Source organism: Netta rufina (assembly GCF_964035555.1).
Source record: "Netta rufina genome assembly, chromosome: 1".
NCBI classification, from domain to species: Eukaryota; Metazoa; Chordata; class Aves; order Anseriformes; family Anatidae; genus Netta; species Netta rufina.
The window spans coordinates 205,167,984-205,177,564 of record NC_140123.1 but is presented as its reverse complement, the minus strand read 5'-3'; the positions used below and the strand labels follow the sequence as shown (position 1 = coordinate 205,177,564).

The 9,581-nt window shown below is 52.1% G+C and overlaps 1 protein-coding gene across 1 annotated transcript; it reads right to left on the bottom strand.

Moving 5' to 3' along the window:
- Positions 1-9,101: 9,101 nt before the first annotated feature.
- On the bottom strand, positions 9,102-9,581 carry UCN3 (urocortin 3; the record flags this gene model as incomplete). Its single annotated transcript, XM_084306437.1, has 1 exon — positions 9,102-9,581. One exon carries the CDS (start codon positions 9,579-9,581, stop codon positions 9,102-9,104), a length of 480 nt encoding a protein of 159 aa, XP_084162563.1.

Below are 9,581 nucleotides of genomic sequence, written 5' to 3'. Positions count from 1 at the left end.
AAGGGGATGCTCTGGGTAGGTTAACTCTGAGTATTATTGACTGTAATTGCTGCTGTGTGGGAAATGTCCTATATCCTGCCAGAACTTGCCTGTCAGGAGCTGGATGCTGCTCATGTCACCTCCAAGAGCAGCCTGGAGGAGCTGGGGCTGGGAGCAGGCACTCAACCCCCAGTTTGACCAGTCCCACAGTGGGGAGAGCACCATTTGGGTGGGTTTTTGCCACCTCCCCAGCTCTGGCAAGGCTTCCTGGGGGCCTGAAGGAGTCCAAATTTCTGGCGTGTGAAACCAGCCCCACGTGCCTGGGCTTGGAGTCTGCCCTGAGGAGCCAGGGGCAGGTGCTGGGGTGACTCAGGAGGAAAAGCACTGAGGTTCCCCCGATAAGATATGAAGAGGGAGTGTTTATAATCTTGTTGCTCTATGCTGAATTGAGTTTGTTCATGGCTGTCGCGTGAGAGTTCATGTTTGTTGCACATCATAGCCCCCACATCCATCCTTCATTTCAAAGCTGGGAGTAAAAAGACCAAAGATGCCTTCTGAAAAGGTCAAAGATGACTTCTGGCTCCATGCCCCCCAGGTAAACACGCTGTGAAGTTTACAGGTATGGTCTCAAGGCTGGTGGCTCCACTCCCTGCAGGCAGCCAGAGCTGCAAGTTGCTGGTTCAATTCCCCCAAAAGTTCATCTGGGTGAGCATCGCTCCTGCCTGGAGCCGTGAACCAGCCCAGAGGAGCACAGCTGCACTCCCGCAGCTTGGAAAGCAATTAGCACAGCACCAGAGCTGATGTAATTGAAGAGGTTATTTATTACTGCAATTAATGACTTGGGCACATCCGTCAGCACAGCCCTGCTCGGGCCCTTCCCACAAATGCAGGGAGGGAGGGCCAGGAAGGATTTTCTTTATGGGGGGAGTGATGCCATGACTTTTGGGGAAGCAACATCATTGCCTTGATGGTCGTAGGTGATGCTTTGTCTTCTCAACAAGCCTACGGACCTTCTTCCAAGAGTGTTTCACCCTTTATTGTGTGGCTTCAGCTTTATTTTCTCTACTTGCAGCACCACCCTCTAGCATCTGATCTACATCTCCCCTCTTTTAGCTTAAAGCCATCACTCCTTGTCCCATGAAAAGGGTTCAACACATCCTTACAGGTTAAGCTCCTCCACAGTCATAAAAATGAAGGTCTCAGGCCACCAGGCTTGGCTCAGCTGCTGTTTCTCCTCCCTACAGCTGTGTGCTGACCACAAACCCCAAACCACGACCCCTCCACCAGGATATCTGAGCTGAGCAGAAGACAAGGCTCCAAAAACAAGCAAGCTACCATCACTCCCAGCCAAATACCCACACGGGGAAGACAGAGCTGGCATTGCACCTGCTGCTTGCCTGTACATCCTTCTGCTTTCTCCCCTTTTTGCGCTGTGATGGGTTTGAGCATCACTTCGGGGTCTAGGCACACCCTTTTGCAGCAGGGTGGCATTAACCAGCACATAAAGCCGCATCTGGAGGCCCGGGAGCTCCAGGAGAGCTCCTTCCCAACCCTGCCAGTCCAAACAACCTCGCTCCCCCCAGGCAGAGGGCGGCTGGAGGTGAGACAACCCCTGGGAGCTCCCCACGTGTTGTCCTTGGGAGATTGCCACCCCTCGGAGCCCAGCTGAGTAATGGCAAGTGGAGACAGCTTCTAATAACTCCTCCCCCCCCACCTCAGGTTGTTTAAACTTTCCTCCAGTGCAACCCAGAGCCAACCCTGTCAGCCCTTCAATTACAGCCTGAGTGCAGATCCAGCTTCCCCGCAGCATCCCAGCCAGCTCCTTTTCTTGGATCACTTACTGGGAGGAGGCTCCCCGGCGGAGTAATAACCTGCCCCAGTCTGGGGATCTGCAGAAATCAAGTTAAAACCCATTTTTCCAACTCATTACCTGTCCACAGGGATGGTGCTGTTGTGCCTGGGGGGCAACCCTCACCCAGCACAAGAGGAAAGAAGTCTAACTGGGGAGACAGCTCCTTGCTTCGGTGCTGAGCATGAGCTAAGGACATGGGTCAGATGCATTTGGAGGGGCTGGCAGACAGCTGGAGCATTTGAATTCTCATCTCCAGACTCAAAATTAGACTCTCAGGCAAGCCCAGCCCTGGCAGCCAGACGTGGATTGCTTTAGCAGGGCTCTGTGTGGTGGTGGGGGGCTGGAGAAAGCTGATCCCGCTGCCTCAGAGAGGGCTGCAAGCTGCAAAGTCCAGAGCCAGCAATGTTTTGGTCAGGGAAAAGCCCCAGGCAGCCAGTGAATGGGATCACCATCCCAGTGTTCATCTTAGCCCAGCAGTTCCCCTGCAGGGGACGTGGCTCGTGCCCTGCTGTCACCTGCCCCTGACTGCAAGACAGCCCAGCATCACCAGGGGCCAAGGCAGAAAAAAACCCCTCCCATCCCACCATGGTGGCACATCAAGACAGGAGATGTTTCTACTGGTCACCATTTATTCAGGCAAATTTGTGCATACACAAACCTTGACCAAAAGGTTGCTTTTAGCCAACCCGTAACTTAAAAAAAAAAATCACAGACCCAGTCTTCAACTCCATTCTCTGGAAGGAATTGCAGGACAAAAAAAAACAACAAAACCTACTCACAATCCAAGCTGCTTCCCCACAGAGCTTATTGATCATCCTCTTCTCCATCTGCTGAGTCCCTTCCAACCTCCTCGTAATCCTTCTCCAGGGCAGCCAGGTACCGCATTCAGTATCAAGTTTAAGGCCAGGTTTTTACTACTGCTTACACACCTTCCACTTCTAACAGTGGAAGTCTGTTAAACACAGACAATTCTTTTAAATTATTACTTTTTTTTTTTTTTTTTTTTTTTTGTAGAGATTGGAGCCTGGTCTGAGTGACATTTGGGGACAGATACAGACTCCTAATATCTTGACTAAGCAGTCAAGAAGATGAGGAAGAGCTTGATGGCCACGAAGAAGTTCTACCCAAATCAAGCATATCTTTGTACTATCCCAGCACTTCTGAGCCTTTATAGGCAAAAAAACATTGCCTCTCTCGACAGCCAAGGCAAGAACAGAGGGCTAATGCAGAAGACCATTCATATTGTTACCATTTTACGAGCCCTATCAATGACAGGGTCGATGATCTCCTTCCCAATGATGTAGTGGCCCCAAGCATAGTTGTTGGCAGCATCTTCTTTGCTGCTGAAGAGCTGCTTTGGGTGGAAGAGCGTGCGGTAGGTCCCCTGATCTCATCTGAAAGAAGTCGAGATCAAGTTGACAACCTCATGATTGTCATGAGCGTTGTCCACCAGATTATGAACCCACATCTAAACTAGTGCGAATATGAAAGCTGGTAAGCTCACCAGGAGGTTAGATGGCCAACAGTGCATGCTAAATCAGAGGTGGTGACACCCTCCTGCTCCCCCCAGTAGGAGGGTTGGGGATCTTCCACCACTTACCAATGACAGTAGGCTCCAAGTCAACAAATATTGCTCTGGGCATGTGTTTCCCTGAGCCTGTCTCGCTGAAGAAGGTCCCAAAGGAAGAGTCTGCTTGCCCTGAGGATGCCTTGGAGGAGATGATGCCACCTGGCTGGATTCTGTGCTCCAAGCAATACAGTTCCCAGCAGGAATTGCCCATCTGGATGCCAGCCTGGCCAATGTGGATAGAAATGCACTCCCTCTGCATCGGGATGGGATAGAGGAGGAGGTTATTGGTATGCACTAAGGAATAAGGCAAAAACTTGCTTTTCTGGGTGTTTTTATGGAACATATGGCCCACAGCCTATGTATAAGAAGGATGTTATTCCAGCTTGGTGGCAGCCAGGACATTTTCTCCACAGCAGGCACCCGAGAGATACTGGGCTAGCAAGAACTACGCGTTAGCCCTTCAGAGAGATGTTGCAACCTCCCACCACGGCAGATGAGATGCAGAGATTAGGGCCTTGCGGTAGGTCCCCATGCATCCCAGGGCTGTCATTACGTTGCACAACAGCCCCGTTCCCAGGAGGAGGAGGATGCAGAGCAGAGCTGCTGGATCTGCAGCACACCACGGCTGTGGAGTCGAGCTGCTCGTGGTTCCCCTTCACCCTGCCTCGGGGCAGAAGGCAGGGCACCGCGGCCTTCCCAGCTGCTTCACCCAGTGCTCCCAGTTGGGGAGGAGGGCACGATCCAGCTCAACCAGCCTTGGTGCAAACACATCCCTCCTTTCACAGAGAGGGGGAGGTTGGAAGGGATTTTTGGAGGTAGAGGCTGGCCTCACCATCCAGTTGGGTGGCTATAGAAGACCCCTGCCAGGAGAGGCCCCTTTCTGGCGAGCTCCACATGTTGACATGCAGAGCAATTCATCTCCTTTTAGATTAGAGGCAGCCACGCAGGATCTGCTGGCTGGAGGGGATCCAAAGATCAAGGAGCCCAGACTGATTGTTCACCTTCTCTAGACAAGGCCAAGAAATTGCCCCATGAAGCAACTGCTCACAGCTTGAGCCGAAGAGAGAAGCCCTCATGTAGTGTGTAGGGAACTGTTGAACTCCTTGACACAGGAGACTATTAAAAAAAAAAAAAAAGTCAAGCTTTTGGGTACAAAGAGACTGTAGTAGAGATATCCACAGAGGGTTAGTAAAGGAAAATATATCCAACTGGAGAAGCTCTGAGCCAGAAGATATTTAAGTAAGATATTTAAGATATTTAGGAAGATATTTAAGATATTTAGGAAGATATTTAAGATATTTAAGAAGATATTAAAGATATTTAAGAAGGTATTTAAGTAAGCTTACCTGAAGCTTTCCCACAGCCTGCCCATGTGCTTTTAGCTGGGACCAGGGCAGGACATGGGGTTGGAGCCTCAGCACAGCCCCAGCCTCAACAGCCCCCACACCAAAACCAGCACAGAGGTGCTGAACCCATCTCCCACAAGCCCAGAACATCACCCCCTGCTTTAGTTCTGCCCCAGTACCACCAAAGGGACATCCATCTCGGTCCCTTACCAACCACCACTCCCACATCCTTTGGGACTGCGGTGTGGGGCAATGAGGAGCTTTGAAGGACTCACACCTGGGGAGCCCGAACTTTCTTTAGCCTTTTAAATCCTCATTTAGCTTTTCCTGGGAGGTTTTTCTCATCTTTTTGTACTTTCTTGTTTATTTTATTTTATTTTATTTTATTTTATTTTATTTTATTTTATTTTATTTTATTTTATTTTATTTTATTTTATTTTATTTTATTATTTTGCTCTTTCTTGTCTTTTTGCACTTTCTGCAAACTCAGAAGACATTCAAATGTTTGTTTGGGGGGAGTATCTGGGTTAATCTGAGTTGGTTAATTTAATGAAAAAAAAAAGAAAAAAATGATGTTAATTTTTTACGAATTTCTTTGCAATTTTCAGGCCTGGAAATGCGCTTCCTATCCTCCACCCCAATTCTCTGAATGCAAATGTTACATCTCCTGGATCACCTGGGGGTGGAGAGGAGTTGCAGGCTGGGGCTCCTGCCTCAAGGCAATGTCCCAGGGCTGGGGTGGCTTCTCCAGTGCTGGTACCATGAGAAATCTGGGCTCTCCCAGCTCCAGGGCGGCTCCAGAGCCACAAAAGCAGCGTGGCTCCCTTGGCTGTGCCTGGATTTTGCAGCATCCCACATCTTGATCCCAAAACATCCATGGTGTAGGGCCTGGACCTCTCCCAGAACCCCTATGGGACTAGGTCCTGATGTTTCCTCTACTAAAATAGGGGTAGCAGTTATCACATGGCAAAAAAATAAATCCCCAGAGATGCTGAGGCTGTGATGTGGGGCTGATGGATGTCCCGGGGGACCTAAAAGAGCCGTGGAGATGGTACATGGCTCAGCACCACGCTGGGGAGGCAGCAATGAGACCATCACACTGCAAATGGACAACGGTTTTATTTTCTATACAGCACACACCGAAGCAAGAAACTCACTGACACGGATATCCCAGAAACACGAGTTTTAAAATGTGAGCTAGAGCCCAGACACGGGGACTGGCTCTGGTCCACCGGGCATGGTTGGGTCTCCCCGTGTCCCACCACCTTCTTGGGTTCAGCAGGAGGGTTGGGGCCTGTGAAGGGGGGGAGCAGAAAATGGGATGTGCTGGGGAGGTTAAGCAGCCCTGGGGCACCCCAAAAGCTGAGTTTTTTTCCTTAAAGTGTGGCTAAGATGTGGCGTTGGCAACAAGGGAAGGCCTTCAGGGTGGCTGCTTAGGGCTCAGCTCCTGAGGCCTCTGCAAGGCCACCATGTCCCCAAGTGCCTTGGGACAATTCTCCTCATGGTCACCGCTTGAAATCATCTTGTTTTTTTCTAGCCAAAACCCCATGGACGTGAACACAGGCACCGTCCCACTCAGCAGGAGAATATTTTTGGCCAAAATCCTCAATGCCTGTTGAGTTGTACTGCTTAAATTCCTTCCTCAGCCAGATGGGCATGGGGCCTCCCTGATCCCAGGAGGGTGGTCAGGACCTGCTGTCCTTGGGGAGTTGCCAAAATCCCTGCAACACCTCTGGTTTGGCCTGACGCGGGTTGGCATGTGAGCATTGGCACGTGGAAGAAGAGAAAGAGGGCTAGGGAGCTCCTGGAGGGCAGGGGAGGGATGGATGCTTGGGTGAGGATTATGGAGAGGCTGGAAGGGACCTGGCGGTGGAAGCAGAAGGATTTGTTGGTCTGAGTGAGCCCACACCAGTTGTGCACCCACACTTTGCTCAGGGAAGCCCACCCTTCCCAGTGCAATACCTGATTTTGGGTTTCATCTCTGCACGAAGTGGCAGGAAAGAGCAAATCCTCACCTGGCTTTCACCAAACTTTTCACGTCTCACCCAAACTGCAAGGCTGCCCTTCCTAAGCTTTGGATCCTCATGCTCCCAGCCCTTGGTGGTGGCTGATGGAGACTTCAGTCCAGCTTCCTAAGGAAATCTGGCTCCTCTGACCTCTGTCTGTGTCTTGTCCCCTCCAAGCAAAAAGGAGGATTAATTTTGGAAAGGTTTGTCCACGACAGCACCGGGTACGGGTGAGACTCCCCCAGGGGGATGCAGGTGGGGACAGAGGACCTCTGCTTTCTCCATCACTACCCCGTCCCAGCTTCGCACATTCAGGCACAGCCTGGTGCCAGCAAACACTTTGGGTCCACCTGCTCCCATGGTGTGTTTTCAGTGTTAATTGATTTATTAATGGGAAGCAGGAGAAAGAGAAAAATGTGAGCCCTAGGGATGGGATGTTTGGATTTCCAGACAGTAACTTGGGGATGTTCCCCTCATCTAAGCTGCTGCTGGCCAGTCTGTCCCATCCCTTTGGGAACATCACAGCCATTTGGACCCCGACCCCATGGGAAATGGGGGTAGGGAAAAGCCTCTTCCCAGCCTGGGCCAGTGCTTTACTGGAGCTCACTGGGAAGCAGAGGGGAAATCCACCCAGAGCAATGACTTAACCCTGAGCAAAGGCTCCTGTAGACAGCCTGATGCATTGGAAAGGCTGCGTCCAGACAGCTTGGGACACCTCTGGCCAAACCCACAAAGGGACAAGAGCACATCTGGCACGTGTGCCTCAGTTTCCCCAGGTGTAAAACGAGGACAACAAGTGTGCACTGCTGAACAAGAGCTCAGTGTACTGGCAGGGGATGGACATGTAGGTTGTTGGGCCATAAAATATATAAAGCTGTATATAAATGTATATAAAGGGCCATATAGTCCAAGGCTAGAGGAGATTGCAATGAGGAAAGACCTCACCGGTCCATCCTCAGCCCCAGGGTGGAGGGAGGAGGTGGTCATGGCACAGAGATGCTGTTATCATGTTGGTGTGTTGCCTGCTGGAGATGTGTGTACGAGGGGGAGATGCTGGAGGATCTGGTATATTTATTTGATTTTTGCTTTTCAGGCCTCAAATTCTCATCCTAAGTCCTAGAGTTGTGACCAGTTAGGAGCTCTGGCCACCCAAACATGGGCTTGCTGGGGATGAATCCAGATTTGCTGCCTCCTTTGGGTACCCAGAGGAGGGATGGAGAGGAGATGCTTCCACCTATGTCCTGCAGATGTCTGGTGGGTCCATCTGCCAACCCTTCAACCAAGGTCCCCTCCAACCTTGTCCCCTGCAATGTCCCCCCTGGGGGGCTTCCTGGGTGAGGCTGGTGGGAGATTTCCTGCTGTTGGCAAATGTTTCCTGGGGAAAGAGGGCCAAATTTCTCTCCATCTCCCAAATTTCCCTCCACATGCTGGGATGGAGGACAGGAGATGGAGTTTCATCTTGGAGGTGGGCTGGGAGGTGAAGAGAGGAGGGGATTTGGGGGAAGTTTAAGGTGAAGGGGTGGGCACTGAGTGAGCTGGGGCTTGATGGAGGGTAGATGAAGGGGAGCAGGGTGAGCTCTGGCAGGGATATGAAGGGGAACCTCGAGTACCTGGAAAGGCAGAGTGGTGGGGATGGACAACACGGACAGACCCAAGGATGGGTCTGAAGTGCTTGGGGAGGAACCTGCAACTTTTGGGCTCCAAACTCACCTCGAACAACTGGGGAGAGAGGCAAAGCCACCCCACATCCTGGGGATGCTCCCTGAAGGACCACTTGGATGGGGGTGATGGCCTCCTGGCTGAAGGTTTTGGTGGGAAAATGGGTGGTTGCAGGCCGACCTTAAAATCTAGACCTTAAAATTTTGTCCAGCAGGACAAACTGGGATCCCCTGAACTTTTCCCTTCCCAATGCAGCAATGATTGTGTATGGGGTTGTGTGTTGGGGGACTTGGGAAAATGTAGGGGCTGAGACAGGCGAGGTGGAGCTGGAGGTTTTGGAAAAGCCCTGAATGAGCATCTGGGGGAGGTGATGGGACAACAACGCGTTGGAAACTCAAGAGATTGTAGCTTTAATCGGGACCTTCCCACGGTGACACGTCCCCTTGCCCTGCTGCGGACACCAGGCTCTTCCCCAGGTGTGGAAATGTCCAGGAGGAGGAATTGGGGAGGGAGATTGGGAAGGAGAGAAGGAGGAAGAAGAGATATGAAATTTAGGTAGCTCTATGGGTCAAAAATATACAACACTGCTATCGTACACGGCTCTCAGTCCCCTCTGGCCGGCAGGCCGGGGGCCGGGTGGTGGCCCCGTGCTCCCAGCCCTGCTCCGAGTCCCCCCGGCCCCGCGGGGGTCACTTTCGCCGCCCGATTTGGGCCATGAGGTGCGCGTTGGCCGCCGCCTTCGCCCTCAAGTTCTTGGCCTTGGCGATGTTGAAGAGGATGTTCATGATGTTGGTGGGGACGTCGAGGGAGAGGGTGACCTTGGTGCGGCGGTCGCTCTTGGCCCGGTTCTGGTACGTCTTCCCCTTCACCTGCGCCTGGGAGCTGTATTTGTAATGGCCTTCCCCTGGGAATGTCCTTTTCCCTCTGTCTTCCTCTCCCTCTCCTTCCTCCTCATCCTCCTCCTCCTCCTTGGAGGCCTCCTCTGAGGGGTGATAGTTGTAGCCACGCTTGTCCAAGACGGCGTTTTCCTCCGGGAGGCTCTTCTGGGCCTCGGCAAGGGCGGCGTTGAGGCAGCTGAAGATGGAGGCGGCGTTGTAGAGGCGGAGGGCCCGGCTGGTCTCGCTGGCGCAGAGGAGGGCGAGGAGGAGCAGCAGCTTGGCGTGGGGCAT